Raw genomic sequence first — 19365 nt, forward strand, 5'->3', positions numbered from 1 at the left:
TTCGCCTCGCAGCAAGAGGAGCCGGGTTCGATCCCAGCTTGTGGCACTGTGTGAAAACTCGGAACAACTCCTTCTGCGTTGAGTTTGCAAGTTTTCTCCCCACTAGTTTAAGGGGTTTTCCCCCGAGTTCTTCGGTTTCCCCTTCCATAAAAACTTGTCTAGGTTAACGGTAATAGTTAGTGTAGGGAGCTGTTGGCTCGATCTCGTGGCATGCAGGGCTTGCCACCACCCTCCTACGCATTGTAACCCGGCCACCTGAATTAAGGGCTTCAAAAGTCACATGATGACTTAGGCCTAAGGTGGTGCCTTGGGTATTAGCCCAGCTGATTATTATTATTATTATTATTATTATTATTATTATTATTATTATTATTATTATTATTATTATTATTATTATTATTATTATTATTATTATTATTATTATTATTATTATTATTAAAATGACTTAAAACTGACTTAATACGTTTATTTTTATGATACGATAAACTAGGCGTACTTCATAATGAGGCGTATAACTACAGCGAATCGAACCCCCAGGCCAACGCAATATATGTTAAAACCGACTGCTGTGCCAACGGAAAAAAAACGTTGGTGATTTTGGAGGTGAGAAAACTGTTTTCCCAACGTCGGCCATTTATAAAACTTTTACCAGCGGGCCGGACTACCTTTCCAACTGTTGCCGTGCTGATCGGGTAGGTTTACCAAACCCAAGGTTAATTTTTATCCTTGCTGTTATAACTGTTTAGTTTTAAGGCTTAATGTAAACTAAATTCACGTATTTTATGACCATAAAATTGCATGCAATAGCTGAACCCCTTAATTTTGTGTTATTTTCCCAACAATTTCCGCCAAACAAGTTAAAACCAGTATCAGTATCCTAAAAAAAAACCAATGAAACTGTAGAAGATCACACGGTATAATTTTATTATTTGGTGTGATCTTCTCCAGTTTCATTGTTTTTTTATTATACTTTCCCATGGTAATTAATAAGTTCAATATTTATCAGTATCCTCTATGCGAAACAAACATATTCAATAAAAGTTCGTTTGTAAAAATGCTTGATGTCAACGCTGAATATCCAAGGCACAAAGAGATTTCTTTCTAAGCAACACGCGAGACCATTTTTTTCACGTTTAGTCTGTAATAGATTTAGTTCCAAGAAAATATCTGCTAAAGAAAATGAGGAGAATTATCATACTTCTACGCGAAAAAAAGACAAACGTTTCATTCATTTAGTATTTCAAAATCCTTTTACGGCAATAACATCGCCAGCATGTTTTTAGAAATAAAGATATTCGGTTTATCAAAAACAGTGGGTTAATTTGCTTTCCTGTCAGAGCATTAGAAACAAACAAGATCAACTTGCTGTAAATTTGGATTAAAAATAACATTGCAAACTTATGCTTCATTATCAAACAAGAAAATTCAAATTGTATTACGTCACAAAATTAGATTTTAGTTAAACTTATAGAATTTTCTATTATCAATGAATAGGCCAGTCGTAATCGTCCAAAAAGTATTGATCTCAGATGTGCCTTAATATGTAGCATTAACAAGGAATACGTTTCCGCAAAAAAAAAACAATTGAAAAATGACATTAGCGGCTCTTACTTTTTTGTTTCTTTGGAAATTAGCGAATGATTGGACATATATTTCTCCAGTTGAAAATTTGTCTTCTTTACGTTTAGATTTCGTTGCAATTTGGGTATGTCGGAGCTTTTTATTTCTCTTCTATATCCAATGTATATTAACCTAAATGGAAAATGAGAATTTACTGATAAAGGGTTTCTCAAAGGGCAATATCTCCTATTATTTCAAAATTAAAAATTTCGATTGATGTGCGATAAAATCGTATATCATGAATTTCCTGAAAAAAATTAATTATTTCATGGTAGGGTTTAAAACTTTTTGTGCTTGCTACTCAGATTTATTCATTACCAAGTTAAGAAATACAATTTGTAAATCAATTCTTATTAATAATCAAGATTCAACCTAGAGATATGACATTTTATATAACAATTTGAAGTGCAGTACTACCGATGATTTTAAAATTTGACCGGGCTTATCAGCGTTTAACAACTTTTTATCAGGCTTTTCTTGTTTTTCGGAATGTACATATTTGTCTAAATTATCGCTACCAGTGGTCATCTCAAGCTCCTAACAAAGGTTTTAGGCCGGCTGTTGGTACAAGAAAGCCTACTTGGTCTCTGCTAACTCAAAAACGGTACACGTACTTGTTCATCCATGAAAAAGAACACTTTGAAATGAATGAAGCGTGGTCTTCGGGAGATTCAGTCTGTTCCAAATAAATGAACCATTTTTATGACCGTGCTTACTTTAAGTCATTAATAAATAGAAACACAACACCATTAATTTATATCGAAAAAAAACATTAATAGGTCTATCACGAAGGTTCGCTTGTACAGCCTTTGTTTGTCCAATTAAATATAAGGCGTTTCTTACGGAAACTAATGCGTAATCGAAGTTTATCAAATCGCTTTGAACTTATACGGATTGACACTCTAAGTGGTTTCTTCGTTGCGATTTTGGACTCTAAAGGCTTGGCCTAAAAAATATAACCTACTCAGGAATGGCAAAAGGAACCTATGTGCTCTTGGTGGTAGCGAGAAATTGTGGTCAGAAGATAAATTCAACCCTAATCTGCTTTGAAGACGTATTTTTTACACGAAATTAAAATATAAATGGGATATGTGATGCGTATTTTATAATCAAAACTTAAAGAAGTTACTGTTAATATAATTAAGACAAATGCCTTATATGGCACCAAATTACATTTTGACCAGGGCCCACAAAGTCCAAAAGACAGCTAGAGATTTTCAATGAGAGAAACGCCACAATTTTAATACGTATTTGGAGTAAAACGATGGCAGGAATTAGTAAATGGAACCCAACACAACATAAATCTATAAAGGTGATTATTATAACGTACCTCATCAGGATGAAAGTCGGTGTTTGGCGCTTTTTCGTAATTAGGTTTTGCATCTAACAATGAAGACAGAAAAAATAGCAACGCTACTGACGAAAATTCGGCAATAAATAATGAAAATATTAAAACATTTTCTATGTGCCCCTAAAAAAAACCAAATTCCATATTAGTTTAGAGTGTAATTTACTTGGATATACACGAAATAAATAAAAAAAAATTTACCTTCTAATAAAATAAAATTCTATTAGAAATTAATTACAGTAATGTTTATTCTTGCTCTTTTAAAGTTAGTTTTTTAATTCGTTGTCTTGTTTTCTTTTAATTAATTTATTAGCACAAGTTAGCTAACAAAGTTTATTTCTTTAAATATATTTAAAACACCTATTTTTGGGAAATGTTATCAGATTAATCAAAATTTAAAGTTTAATTATGAGTATATATATAAAAACGCGTGCCAGAGACATTTTAACGAGACCAAACGTTTATTATTTTTTACATGAGCTCTGGCCGCAGTCCCGGAGTTACCAGGTCGGCTAGTCGGTGATCACCGAGGGCCCCCGGCTCAAGGGGGCCCCCAAATTGCTTATAATAAATTTTTCCTAAAGGTCCTTTAGACGAGTTTGGCTGCTTTGGCGATTCCAATTAATGTGCACGTAGACTCTAGTACACTTTAAAAACACCGTCGAAGGACGGACTTATCCCGATTCGATCTCGTTGGGAATTCAAAAAAAAATTATTTTCAATTATCGGTAGAACAGAACCAACGACGTTAGAAGTAAGGGAAAAAATTCCAGACTTCGGTATATTTGAGGCACTTGTTGCGAAATTAGCCACAATAGTCAATTTCGAAAGTAGTGTAGTCGAAAGAGTTTTTTATTTAATTGACTTTCGCATAAATAGTCTCTTACTCTTATAAAGTATTTTATCAAGAATTCAAGAGCGTTAGATTCGTAGGCTCTTTAGTGTCAGTTGCTGTTGCTTTATATTTCATAAAATTCGTAACAATCAATACTAAACCCAAAGTGTAGAAATCGATTGAAAAGTAGGTTCATATTGGTGATTTTGTTACATTTGTTGTATTTAACCAAAACGAACGTGAAATCTAGGAATATGAAATTCCTGTAGGGGAAATATGGGGTTCCTACGCCTGGCAATGTGGGCTGTTAGGGAATCGGGCATAAGATATATAGACGTCTAGCGGACACCGTGGTCAAAATTTCGTCTGTTAGGGTGGTTTTGTAACAGGCGTGTTTGTTTCGATTTAGTTAAGAATGCGAACCGGTTTTTAAACTTAGTAAAAAAGCATATATTTAGGGAACATAACTACAGTAACTGTTCCAAAAATAAAAGTAGAGATCGTAGAGATTCAACATTTATTACCGGTCATGACATTTCTCCTAAGCATATTTATAAATCTGTTGAGATTCATGAAGACTCTCGTTATCATGAACTCGCGGCGAAGGCAGCTTTTCAAAGCCGAAAAGGTCATGATATTTCAACTCTTCTGACTAGTTACCAAACCAAAAAGTGAAAAAGAGAAGTTAACACCAGAAGATTGGTTGTTCAACGTTTAATTGATATAGTTTTGTTTATTGGAAGGCAAGGCATTGCATACCGAGGGGATAAAACAGAAGGGCTTTAATCTTGAATCTATAGAAAATCATGGTAATTTTCTCGAACTAGTCATATTGGTTGCAAATTATAATGTGATTTTACAAAATCATGTCAGAAAGTGTATTGAAGACAGCAAAAAGCACAGACTGAAAATAATGAACAAAAGAAAAGCTATAGGAAAGTTAACTAAAAAACCGATTGGACGAGGCTCTTTGTTAACATTTTTTGTCAAAAACCTTTATCAACAAGCTAATCAAAGTAATTGGTTCGATGGGTCGCAATATTATTTTGAAAGACCTTCAGAATAGCATAATATACAGCGTGATGGCAGATAGTACCCAAGATGTAGCTGTTATGGATAAGTTGGCAATTTGCTTCCGCTATGTCGTTCAAGGAAAGATATATGAAAGACTTTTAGAAATAACCGTAGTGGATGATTCAAGTGGGTTTGCTTTGTACGAGCTTATAAAATCGGAATTAGAAAAATGTGCAATTCCAACATCAATTATTATTGCATGTTCATTTGGTAGTAGCTGATTCAACAGCAAAGTTGCTCCAAGCAGAAAACTTATTTGGAGTGGTGGAGGAATCTGGTGTTTTTCTAAGCTCGTCTTACTAAATAATGGCCATATGGGAGAGGGAAAGAAAAAGAAAACATTCGGCTCATGAAACACTGTACAGGTTGCAAAAAATTGGAGCCACAAGGTGGTGGAGCAAACATAAAGCTCTTTCTTCGATTATTGACGAAGAGTTGTTAAGGAGCGACTCGAGCGAGGAAAGTTTAAACTCAGGGAAACTCTTAAATTTTATTACCGTTTTTAAAGAAATATCGATTTTGACTGCAAATCAAAATTCATGGCGAGAAATTTGATCAGTCAGTGGTCCAAATTTGGAAACTTATTTATATCTATTGTTTTACTCGATTTATTTCTGGTTACATCTCCTGTTTCAAAATATTTACAAAGAAAAACCATTAACTATTCTACTGCCTGGAACTTGGTAGAGACGCTGCTCCAACAAATAAGTGATAAAAGGAGTGATGCACACTTTGAGGTTCTGTATTCAAAATCAAAATATTATGCAAGTGCGGTTAATAGCAGTTTAAATGATAACAAAATTGGTGTAGAAGTAGAACTAGATTTCAAGAAAAAAAGAACTTCAAAGAAAAAGGTAATGCCTGTCGACAAATCAAAAGATGAAGCTCCGGAAATCTCAACTGCTCAAAACTATAAATTCGTCTTAGATTCTGCTAGGACAAGTATCGAAGAGAGATTCAGTCCAAACAAAGATATTTAATAGATTGTTGCCGGTTAGACCCAAACAAATTTAAAGATATTGTAAAGCGTGATAGTTTTCCTACAGAAGTCCTTTGTAGCATTTCTAAACTTTGTAAACTTGAAAGAAGTCGGTTTAATAGAGCTCAAACAGTTTGCAGATCAGTACGAAAGTTTTATAATGGCTGTTAAAAAAACTGAGAATGAAAGAAAACAATACAAGCTGAATGAAGCGGAAGAACACTGCGAATATGACGATTTAGAATCTGAATCTGAAGAAGAAAATATTAATGGTTACTGCTCTGACAAGAAACAATGTTTACGGTGTTTATCATGCGCCTTTTCAGTTCTTTTTGAACCATCACAATCTGGACTGTTTACTAACCTATATGTTGCTTACAAATTTCTTCTAACTATACCTTACCTTGTACCCAAGTTACCTGTCAAAGGGTATTTTCAAAACTTAAGATAGTTAAGAATAGACTTAGGTCTACTTTAAGCCAAGACCTTTTGTCTAGTCTACTTTTAATGAATGTATAAAGAGACATATTTTATAACTTAGATAAAGATTTAATTATAAATGAAGTAGCTAGGACCAGTGAAGAATTGACCAAAAAGCTGTTAGGTTAGTATTTAAGCTTACAGTAGTTGACAGTTTCTTAGTACACTATATCGGTAAAATGTTTTAGGCTATAATAAATGAATAGCCTAAGGCCAATGTTGAAAGTTTTACAATACACTAATATTTACCATCGTTTTTTAGATGTAACGTATGTATTTTTTAATTCAAAGTGTTTGTTATTAACGCTTTAGATTTTTATTCCACCTCCCCCCCACACCACCGGGTAAGGGGCCCCATGTACCGTCTCTAGCCGAAGGCCCCCAAAGAAGCCAGTACGGGCCTGTCTGGCCGTAAACGCTTTCGGAAGAAAAAATGACGGTTTCGTTGGGAAAATGGAGGCGGAGTTTCTTCGAGCTAAGATGATAAATCAAGGTGTACAAAATATCGAAACTGATGTTCCGCTGAAAAGAATGTATCGTGAGTGAACCAATACAATGAATTGACCAAAAAACACGAATTTGGGCACTACCAATCTAACATTTATCCGAAGCCGCGTATAAAGTCCTACAAATGAGAATAGCCAAGGCCGGAATTGAAAGACGCACAATAGATTTTGCTTCGCAGGTAACAAATCCTTTAGAATTGTTATTAACAAATAATAAAACGAAAAGAACACGACGGAAGAAAGATCTTTTCGTTTTGATGTTTTTTAAATGTCACTATTGGAGCAATTGTTTTAAAAAGTAATCTAATTTCAGATCCTCATAATCATATAAAGTATTTGTTTTCGAAAGAAGGCGAATTATTATCAACACAGCTGTCAAGTCCAGTCAAATTATTTTTTGTATTACACCTTGATTTTTTACACTAGGTCCACTTTCATAAAATTTATTTCAATTCCTAAAATATAAATATTTATTTATTATTAAATAAAAAGAGGACACATCTCCCTTTTGATACCGAATTATTAAAAACTCCCAAATTTACTTCATAAAATGTTTATTGAACCCCAAACCGCTTTTATGGTTAAACGTTACAGGCAAACTATAACCAACAAATTGGCAAGCTTGCCAAAATATACCTTTCCTCGGAAGAATTCGCCCTTGGCCGTATTAACTACTGGACACGGCACTCAACAATATTTTGCCATATTAAAAGCGGCCCCCAGAAAAACCCAATCCCCGTTCTTTCCCAACCAGTAGAAAATTATTTATTATAATTATTATAAATATTACAAATGTTATTGCCTTGAACAAATTTCCAATTATTTAAAAATTGAATAAAAACAGCGATATTTAAAAGTACACAAGATTATTTATTTATTTAAAAAATGGACCGGACTAGTTTCGGTTCCTTTAGTGTACACTAACGCAATTTTTTATTTTCATAAAATGCACGCACAAGATAGCGTATACAGGAAAAACTAGCACGTCTACTTTTAGTATTTATCAATAATAACATGTTTGTTTTCGTAAAATTTAAATTCTTAGCTGGCAGCCCGGTACAGGGAAAAATTTACGCTGATTTCCAATCGTTGGGCAGTTAACTAGAAGGTGGGAGGCCGGGAACCGCAGCACTCTGGGGCTGCCACTTCCCTCTGCTTACAAAGCGACATTTGCCTTCCTAGAAGCTGTCCATTGTCATATTTTCTCACAAGCAGTCCACGTAGCTACCCGCCTTGGCCACCTTCTGCAACGATCAAGTGTTCTAGACTTAATTTTTACAAATAATGAGCAACTGGTGTTTGATGTTACTCAGCTTCCGCCACTAGGGAGGAGCGATCACAACGTCATCTCCTTCATGAAGCCTTTCATGAATTCCTCTCACAGCAAGATTTGGCAACTGTTGTTGGCAGTGATGATGTGAATATTTGCTGGTCAGCCTTTATTGAAATCCTCCATCAAGGCATCGAGCTCTATGTTCCATATCGGCGTCTCGGAGTGAAACGGGCTTCGCTCTTTCATCCCCGTTTCGTTAAATCTAGGGAGTACAAGACCGGTGCTTGGCGCCATTACCTTCGAGGCAAGGTTCGTCATTACTCGTCTGCGGAGGTTGAGTCAGCACATGAACAGTACAAAAAGGCGAGAAATGCTGTCACTAACGCATCTCGAAAGTTCAAAAGGAATCTTGAGCATGACCTATTGGGCCGTATTGCTGATAACCCGATGGTATTTTTCAGTCATGTGAATAGTCTCCGAAAGACTAATTTTGCCATCACTACCATGACTAATCCCAGTGGAGGATCATCATCCCCCCCCCCTGTTGCGAAGCATTCCAGGCCTTACTTATTCTCTGATGACACCAAGCTTGCTCACCCTGTTGGAACCCCCCAATATTTCCAGCACTTGCAGGAAGATCTCAACGCCGTAGCTCTCTGGGCTCAAACGCATGGGATGGCCTACAATGCGTCAAAAAGCGGTGTTAACCACCTTGGTCGCAACAGCCCGCGCACATTTTACACTCTGGATGGTCTCCCACTGCTAAGTGAGGACTCCCCGATGAGAGACCTGGGCGTGTGGATAGACCCATCCCTCAATTTTGGTAATCCCAGCTCCAGGGTTTTCAAGAAAATGAACTCACTGACAGGCCTCACAAGAAGAAACTTTTATTTTCGTTCTCCATGGCTAATGCGCACACTTTACACGGCACTAGTCCTCCCTCACATAAACTTCGCGTCAGAAGTGTGCAGCCCCTTCTCTGTTGGGGATCAGGATCGGTTAGTGAAGGTACACAACCGCTTTACAAAACTCACCAGGGGCCTTGAGAAACTTTCTCCTGACGCCAGAAATAGAGTGCTCAATGTCGACACGCCTCGCTATAAATGACTTTATTCAAGTCTGGAACATTTGGGCGGGGAAATCCGCTTTGAACCCCGATAACTTTTTCACGTTTGATGCCCTCCGTAGGACCAGGGGCCATGATTCCAAGATCGTCGAACCTCGCGTTAAGACGTCTGTTCGAAAATGGCACTTCTCATTCCGAACTATCGAACTCTGGAACTCCTTATTTATTAGTGTATGTATTAATCACTGCTGTAGGAATGCTATAAGTCCGCAGTTATATATGCTTTTCTTAGCCGCGTGAGTGCGGCAATGGGCAGTAATAGCAGTCACAAGCTAAAGTCGTTGGCTGCAATTACTTCTGTTAGCTCGCTGCAAACATGCAGGAATTGGCGCGTTTATAGACTTTTTGCGACAACTTTTAAGAAGTAACGCAGTTTGAAAAATATTCTGGAAATTTGCTGCTCAAAAGCAGTATTGCAGCAACAAAATTTTGTACGGGAAGTGAAGCGTAACATGTATCGGTGGTTCTGTTGTAGAACACTCGCCTGTCATGCCGGAGGGCTCGGGTTCGAAACCCGCTCGATGTGATCGCAAAATGATAATTTGACGTACACCGTGAATATTTGGTGGAAATCCTGCAATCTGGACGTTGAGACGTTTACTGTAGCCCTCAACACTCGGTCCGTCCCAAACGTTAAAGACTCGTCACGTACAATCAAAATTCGCAAAAAGAAATTATACTACACCTAATAACAAAAAGAGGGCTATTTTGGAAAAATCTTATCCCTAATTCCAAGAAACTGCGAACGCGGTGATTTCGAGAAACTGCGTACGCAGTTATTACAATTTGCTCGGAAAATGCGAACGCGTTCGCAGCCTAGAGAAACAGAGCGACAGATACGGTGATTGTAAAACCCCTAATAAGGAGGTAAAAATATCCAAATGAAATTAAAATCTAGCGTCCAACTGATATTCAGAGAAAAACAATCAAGAAGATGGCGACCGCTCCGTTGGGAAATATAAGAAACCTTGGCCAGCTGAAAATTGCGCATTTGGTATTCTTGGGTCCACCTTTTCGATTACAATAATTCCCCCATGCCCAATTTATCGTTCTTGATTATTTCAACAGACAGGGCAGCGAGGTCTAATGTTACGGCACTTTCCTTTTGAATAGCTTCTTTTATCATCAAATTATTACTTATTTGTAAATTTATGTTAATCGGTTTTTGAGGGAATCTAGGAAAAGAGCAACGTTAACAATACTGCTTTTCAATTTTTCAGCCCTTCTGTCTATTTAAGAAATGTAACTGAGCTATATATGCTAGTAAGCAGTATATCTAAACTGACACTTGTGAGTGTTACTTAATATACTAATTTAAAGGGGCTCCAAAGTTCGGTGGAAAAAAAAGAAGAAAAATTAACATGCTATTCATCCCCCCAACCCCTCAGAGTCAACCGTAAATTTCGCACTTTACTGACTTAAAACACATTTTGCCACCGAACTTTGGGGCCCCTTTATTTGGCTATATATTGCAATGACAATATCTTGCATTGCCAATCTTTGTTTTTTTTTGCTATTGAGTTGTCATCAATATGGTAAGCTTAATTAAATTTCAAAGAAATAATGGTTACGTCTACTTTCTAGCAATAATTTACCATTTCTTTTTATGAGCCAAATTAATGAGAGCACTACCACTTGGGCTCGGTGGGGTACTCATATAGGTAACGTAAAAACGCTCCACACTTGGCATACCAATATAAACACCACTTGTTCTGGCTGCTAGTGTGTGAAAACTGGTGGCGCTTGTAGAAGGTACGCGGTTTTGTTTATATTGTTTAAAAATGTAATGTATATTTAACAATTTAAATTTTATTTTTTAGGTAAATGAACTACAGTTTGATGTTCCTGTTTCTTCATTGTTGTAGTATCAATGCGCTTGTCAACACCTGCTTTACCCAAAACTGCAGTTTTGCCAATTAGTTTCACCACCCAACCCGCAAGTGGTGTCAGCTCATCCTAAGTGACTGTAACACTCCCAGTCGCTTTTTGAAACCTCATATTGGTTTGAGCCCTCTTCTTGAATACACTTTTGAAGTTGGACCATTTGGTTCTTAGTTGAGGGCCTGTTCTTATCACACCCATTCCGACTGCCGAATCTTCCTTCGCAATTTCGTCCCAAGCTTTCGTTACGTCTTCGTTGCTAGTATATGCATATTAATTTATATCCCTATTTCCCGGTTTACTAACCCTAATCTTGCCTCTAGTCCTGCTACAAGAGGTCAAGAGCTTCTACTTCCCTACCACTGAATTTATTATGCCTTTGCTCCCTTTCTTGCGCAGCTTTAATTTAATTTTAACCATTGTATATAAGTCAAAAGTAAAAAAATAAATAAATAAATAAAATATTATATAATGTATTATATAATATAATATAGTGTATAATGTATTATATAATATAATGTATTATATAATATAATATATTATATAATGTATTATATAATATATTATATAATGTATTATATAATATAATGTATTATATAATATAATGTATTATATAATATAATATATTATAATATAAAATATCAAGATAAGAATTTTAAAGCTAACATTTTCCAAAAAACACGAAGCCCAAATATACTTTAAAGCCGATAGCAATTATTATAGTCAGCTAGGCAAATACTCTTGGCACCACCTTATACCCATGTTATGAAGCTACTCTTAACGACTTTATCCCAGGTGGCTGGGTTACAATGTGTAGGTGACATACCATTCTTGCCAAGCGAGCCAACAGTTCCCTACACTTTCTATTAATCTCAGCCAGTTTTTATTTAAAAAGCGAAACCGAAGAGCTCGATGTAAAACCTCTCTAACCAGCATTGAGATAACTTGCAAACTTAATTGAGAAAGACTGTTACGAGTTTTCACCCAGTGGTAAGAGTGCTACCCACTTCGCCACCACACATTTTTATTGTGTCCCGATAGTGGAAAAACACGTCCGCAATATAATAAGCCAAATATATTAACCGCAGCATCGAACCTTTTAACGCACTTGCTTTGAATTTGGGAAGTTAAATTACGAGGTTCTCTCAGCAGGACCATTGTCGGGCTCTGAAAACTGTTTTTTGTTTGTTTTTTTTTTACCGGTGTGAACGGGTTTCATCTAAAGTTCTATTAGATTATTTAAAAATGTAACTTCCGTTTTTTTAAATTTACATTTTTAAATATTTGTTTTGTTTTTCTGCGAAAACGGTCTAATGGTGCTATGGCTATACGCATGTTGTTATGATAATAATGAAAATGTAGCGTTTCGTCATTAATTAGAAAGTAGCCATACCTCATTTAACGTTAAGGAAATAATTGATCTGATTGAAATTATTCCGGCCAATGTTGAGAGACACCAATATACAAGTAGAAGGCCTGAGCGTCGGATGCCACATGCACGCCCCGATAACACGAGAGAAAGTGCTAAACCCTAAAACGAAAAGAAAGCTTCAGTGTCATACAATTCAAAATAATTAAAAGATATCAACTAAAAGAAAATTGCTGAACAGATTTAAGAATTTTTCTGAACTCACACACAATCTGTAAGAACTTAAGGGTAAAAGACATCAAGTCAACTACAGAAAGACTCTTTTACTTAAAACTTGAAAAGTCAAATCATCTTTCTCCAATGATGAAAACCGACTATTTAACGGTTATGTCATATCATTTCAAAGAGTAATAAATCTTGTAAAATATTGCGGTTTTAGTCACGACACCAAGAGTTTGATAAAAATTTTGTTTGGATCGATTAAAACAATTTTGTGAATTTCAATTGGTTGAACTACAACCCATTTTGGAAAATATCACTTGGTATTCCAATTTCAAATAACTATTAATTATTTTCTTTAAAATGCCAGGAACTTAAAAATGGGAAATTTCTAAAAATTATTAAATCATAATTGCATAGAATTTTCTTAAAATTCTGCTTATTGGGAACAAAATATTTTAACTTACTTCTGTCAAAAGTTTGATTAACGAAGGAAGACTATGTATGAGGAAAGGTTGTTTCTGGTAAACGTCGTAGGCTATTTTCACTACATTGATGGCTAAAAGTGCAACGTTTGCAATCTATATTTAATAAAAAAAAACAAGAAATTACGAGAATTCCAAGACCTTTTAGAACAAAAACGTTCAACGATTCCTTGTAAATTTTTAATTAATTGTTAATGTGTCATGAATAAACTTCTTATCCACCTAATGAGTGCTAAGTGGTATTTTTCGCCTAAAAGCAATTTGGCTAAGGTACCACGTATAATCTCAAATAAATTTTTCTTTATAAACAAAAGTAGTTGTTCTTTTTGACTAATAGGAAGACCACTTCTTATGGAGCTGTATGTAATTCGCAATGAATTACATCAATAGCCAAAATTCAAAAATTCGGGGTCCATTGAGTTGATTACTGCTGTGCTAGCCATAGATTATAGTAACGGACCAATGGCACGGTCCATTCGATTGAATTATAAGTGATTGCCAAGGGGTCCATTTGTTCGACGTGCATTTGATCGACACTGGGGTTTCATTTTATCTACACGTTTTTTAACAAAGGAACATTTAATCGACAAAAGTGACTGCATTTTTTAAGGGAGAAAGGTCTTTAGTTTTAGGATTTAGGGTATGAGTGTCTTGTGAAAAAAATAATAGTTTCAGCCAATTAATGTTTATTTTGATATAGTGGCTGCTCGATATCGGTTTGTCAGCAATCTGATTATGTTTGGTTGGGTTAGGTGAGGTTAGGTGGGGTTTGATTGGGTTGGATGGGTTTATTTTATGACTTCACTCTGTCTTTTAGATAATTAAAATAAGAAATACACTGAGAAAAAATTAAAACCGTGACTTGTCGATCATTTGAGCTTTCAATAAAAACATTTCGATCAAACAGAAACTGCTTTTCGGTTGTCGATTAAAAGGACACCTTGTTTGGCTCTCCATCTTTTGGGCCAACATTTTTATGATAGAGGTGTAATTTCAGACCACCTATGGAAGTTTGTGTTATGCATATTTTAGTTTCTTTGTGGGGCTGCCAAAATAATAAAATTATTTATCTTTTTTTCTAATGAGTGACAAACCCTTTTGTAACTTTAGCTTGCTAAGTGTGGAAAAAAATTATCTTACAGCTGCGTTTTTTTATTGAATTGAACGATCCTATCACCATTGTTTTATTTATTATTACGAATGGCTTATCATAATTACCACTGATTGACGAAGGTGTTGAGGAAAGATATTGGTATTAGCTTGGAAGTCTATCTAAACTTATTCTCCAAAACCATTTTATTAAAGAAAGTAATATAATTTCAATTGGTTTTATTCACTATTTTTGGAGGGCTACTTTTAATTTATTGAGGGGACCTTGGTATAAATTTGTTTGATGAAGGGGTGACAAATTCGAACTATGGCCCCACCTAAAAAGGGCCTAAAGACGCCTCTGGAATTCATCTTCAGACAATTTGCGCTTTGTATTTTTATTTAGCTTTCATGGCCGCAGACGTCATTACAAGTACAATATAAGGTAGATTGCTGAAAATGTAGGCAACCATTTCACACAAAACACCATCCCTATTTAAATAACCTAAATATATTGATAGCTTGAAGCTTAATACTAAATATGTCAGTCTTTATCACGGAAAAGCTGATCGGTTGAAATCGATACCAATCCTTTTTCAGATACGCGCTAAACTACAAATTAAACTATTTTAACGCGATACCCTAGATAATTATCACATTTTCTCTGGTTTATAGCGCAAAAGCGGATGCAGATTTGATTCAAATTTCCAAGTGGTTTCAACGAGTCCTCAGCACCACTCTCAAATTAAATTTAATATTAAGATGTTCAACTTTAACATAAATCAGTACCTTTAACATCATGAATGATCTGTAAAGTAGTTCCACAACCCTTAGGAAAAACGCACCACTTACCATTTTAGTAATATTCAGAAATGTCCATTGAATATGATTTCTTTTCGATCGCCTGAGCGTTTGAATTTCCGGGAGAAGGAAAATCCACAGAAATGCGCAAGGAACCCAAACCAGAACGGTGTGTTGGAAACATGGCGTGAAATCCGGATTGGAAGTATACCAAGTCAAATTTGAATCCTGAAAAAATGAATCCACGTTACTTTTCCGTTCAGTTCGAACTAAATGAAGCCGTATCATAACATAATTAACATAACAAATTTTGATGCTGATAAAGTCGAACAAAAAACATTCAGACTTCAAATTCGAAAATACAGTCACAATTTTAATCAAATGCGTAACATTGCTGACATGAGGTGTTTTTTCAAAATGACTTGGTCTATGTTTTCGGTTTATCGCAGAAGTACAATTTTTACGGCATATGTAAACTTTATATTCTTATGATCATTGGGTTGAAGAAGGAGATCAATTATATGTTATTAAGCTTTAATTTGTGTATGCATTGCTATTTGATATTTTTCCCAAAGTATACGTTATTCAAAGATTGTCATTAGGTTAATAGAAAATGTGTTGGCAGTACCCTATTTCCAGGGTAATTACCCGAAGCAAAACGAGACTCTTCGGTCTTTTCTTGTGAAAATGTTTCCGCTTTCGGCGAAAAAAGGAGGTAGAAACTCTTTCGTGTAGGCGGATAATATTTTCAGGTAATAATTAAATCAGAGGATGTTGTGAAAGTTATAATATTCTGTAACCTGAGTTCATTCTTGACTGTACTTTATTAGGACTTCCCAATTTTATCGATAACCGTAACATTATTAAATATTACTAAAAGGAGTCATTCCTATCCATCAGTGATCTTATTCAATGATCTATGACCTATTCACCATTATTTGATCGCACTCTTTGATTTGGATATCCATTCCAATTCATTGATCCACTGGCTTGTTCTCCCATTCGTTCTGTTAGATAGTTGCGTAGACAAAGGGATTCCGGGTCCCACAGGCTGTCACATTCTTGGCGAAATTCTGACTTTGTCAAGGGTGTAGTTACTGGATAAATCGGGTGTACACGCTTTAAAGCATCCTGACAAAAAGGTTATCACAGCTATATACCCCAAGGTACATGTATATTCGATAATAGCAATACAATCTAGAATCCCCTTATCATTTTCTTTTTCAGCGTCAAAACATTGAATCTTATCTCTATTATTCAAACCCTAATGAATCTAGACTGTAGCAGGGAAATCATAGTGAAACCTAGTGAATCCCGTCTGTAGCAGTGTAATGCTAGTGAATCTCGTCTGTAGCAGTGTAATACTACTTAATATCATCTATAGCAGTGTAATGCTACTGAATTTCGTCTGAAGCAGTGTAATGCTAGTGAATCTGGTCTGTAGCAGTGTAATGCTACTGAATATCGTCTGTAGCAGTGTAATGCTACTGAATATCATCTGTAGCAGTGAAATCATAGTTAATTTCGTTTGTAGCAATGTAGTCCTTGTAAAGCTATTCTACATCGGTGTCAGCGTATAAAACTTCGACTGTAGCAGGGAAATCTCACTGAATCTAGCATAACAACACAACAGGGTGGGCTTTGTGTAAAAATTACACCCGGCAAGTTGGGCTTTTGGCGCCATCGCGTCCGTACCAGGGTCGGACTTACCATAAGCAACAGTATCTAGGGCATACGAAAGAACTTTTAGGGCCTAAGGACTACGAATATTAATGGAAGAAACCATACTTTATTTTAAGAAATATGGAATAATAAATCTAAGGCGAAATATATAATACTTACTCAGTAACTTAGAAAAAAAAACATTACAGTTTTAATCAAAACACCACGAGTTTGATCAAAATTTTGTTTGGATAAAATAAATAAATTCATGCATTGTAAGTGGATGGACTACAACACATTTTGGAAAATATCACTTGGTATTCCAATTTCAAATAACTATTAATGTGTTCTACCACAGCCGACTCCAGTTGGATAAAAACACAACAATTTATCCAAATCAAATTGGTCCCAAATTAATTTAAAGTTATTTTTTCTAAAAGTATTTTGGTTTAAACCTGGTGAAAATCAATTAATGTCAGACCTAAAATATAATATTTTTAATACAATTTTTAAACAATTATCGCAATGGTGTTAGCTAGCCCATACATTTAACTAAAAACTTAAGATAAAAAGTCTCCAGGTAGGCACGTCTTTACTTTAAAAATGTGGCTTTAATATTAACGATAATTTGCGCTTTTTTGTTTCAATTTTCCTTCGTTAATTTTTTTTAAATAGCCCAGATTAACCTCCATATGAAAATAATATAACCAAGTTAGAATGAAATAAAGTTCGATAACATATTTTGTTAACCAATTAAGATGCAAATTGACTTTGATCAAAGTGTGATTTATTACACTGGAATCAGCCGTGTGTATACTAACTAATAATTTTTCCAAATGGAATCAAAAGCGATCCAATCGTTTATTTTTAATAGAATTAATATAAATTTGATTAGATATTTTTTTTAATAAAATTGGATTTAAAACAAAACGTTGGATATAATGTTTTAATTTTTATCCCATTAAAATATACGATAGCCAAATTTATTCCGATTTAATTCAACTTATTCAAGAAATGAGAACAGTTTGATCCATGGTAGGAAAGTGGATCCAGTCATGGGGTAGAAAAGAAAAATTAAGTGATCTCTGGTTATCTCCGAAAACTGCCCATATAAGTAAAACTAATATATAACTACTTTGCCCTATATGTGGATGGACCATTGCAATTTATAGTGACATTTGTTTCAATTATTGTGTAGAGTTTCCTTATTCCTCGATGAATTTTATGATCGGACATCAGTTGAAATTCGATGTTCGTAAAAGGAACGCAAATAAAGGGCAACATTGATGAATTTTAGTTCCATTAATACCTGCAGTTTCCTACTGTTGGAATCTCTGGCAGAAATTTTGACTTTTGTATATTTATCCAAACGTTGGACTTCGACCATCTCAGAGCATAAAATTTGTTGGTTGAATATCGATACGTCATGCATTCAATTTGACGAATTTCATTAAAAATTGCAACTAACTACTCACATATAGGGCAACATAGTTATTTATTTGTTCTACATATATTAATGAAAATCTTTCTTAAAACACCTTAATTATATTGCGTAAAGAACAATAAAATGAAAAAAAAAAACATTTCAACAATAAATTTTGATTCCAGCAGAGCGTTTCTCATGCGCAACGAGGATTTTACATTAGTTATCGTTATACAGATTAACCAACACAAACAATTTATTGGTAGAAATATTTCAAGCAATTTTCGGAAATATATTCATTTGTAAAAATATTGTTTACGTGTACCAATCTGTTACAATGTAACTGAATGGAACTTAAAAGTTCCATCGAACAACACTGTTTTACAGATTTCAGTAGTTAATTTGAAGGTCGAAATGGCAATTTTTAAGATCGATATTCCTCAAGATCTCCCAATTGGGCAACCCTATAATTAACCGTTTAACTCTCTTAACCTATTCCATAATATACCTAATTCTTTCAAACATATTTGATAACTTTTACTTCTTTGAATTTTTATATTTCAACGGTAGTTGTTGTCGATTCCCTTAAACTTATTCAGCTCTTAGCAAATCTATCGTTAAATAATCTTATTTTTTATATTATAACTAATTAAGGAGGCTATGGAATTTCCAATTTTGAATAAAAACTAATGAGTACTACCTGAACTCTTAAAGATCAAAATCGGTTTATGGGACAAAATAACATACATTATACTTAAATGAGTGATATACGAATAAAATGGTCTTAGGAAAGCTTTCGGAACTTACCCAGAATACCGTTTCGCACAGACCATAGAAACCATAATCTTCCTCCATTCAAGAAACTAGGTTCAAATCCTTCCAGATATTTGTGATCTATATATTAACGAGGTAGTTACTGCAATATAAAGAGAAATGTTAGAGTGAGATCTAGAAATGACCTCTTTTCGAGTTATCTTTGTTGATAATTGTAATATGATATAGTGAGATTTTTACTTTTACACATTTACTACCCCAATGTACATGTTTCTCCTTAATTTATTTATAAATTAAATTGGGACTGAATAATTTTTTATGTTATAAATACCCTTAAAGATGCAGTTTTATCTCTTATATTTTATAAAAGAAACAGAGAACCTTTAATTGACCAATATTTACATTTTGGTAGACAGATAGA

The 19365-nt window shown here is 34.8% G+C and overlaps 1 protein-coding gene across 1 annotated transcript; it reads right to left on the bottom strand.

Annotated features, from left to right (window-relative positions):
- Nucleotides 1–1607: 1607 nt before the first annotated feature.
- On the bottom strand, nucleotides 1608–19046 carry LOC149954464 (ATP-binding cassette sub-family C member 3-like). Its single transcript, XM_090169913.1, has 7 exons — nucleotides 18978–19046; nucleotides 15137–15313; nucleotides 13178–13291; nucleotides 12516–12653; nucleotides 2951–3091; nucleotides 2235–2296; nucleotides 1608–1752 (listed from the first exon to the last, which is right to left on the bottom strand). The coding sequence occupies exons 1-7, from the start codon at nucleotides 19023–19025 to the stop codon at nucleotides 1608–1610; spliced, it is 825 nt and encodes a 274-aa protein (XP_090026039.1). The 5' UTR covers nucleotides 19026–19046.
- Nucleotides 19047–19365: the final 319 nt, after the last annotated feature.

Source organism: Leiobunum rupestre, chromosome 3 (genome assembly GCF_980474605.1).
Source record: "Leiobunum rupestre chromosome 3, qqLeiRupe1.1.hap1, whole genome shotgun sequence".
In the NCBI taxonomy this organism is placed as follows: domain Eukaryota; kingdom Metazoa; phylum Arthropoda; class Arachnida; order Opiliones; family Sclerosomatidae; genus Leiobunum; species Leiobunum rupestre.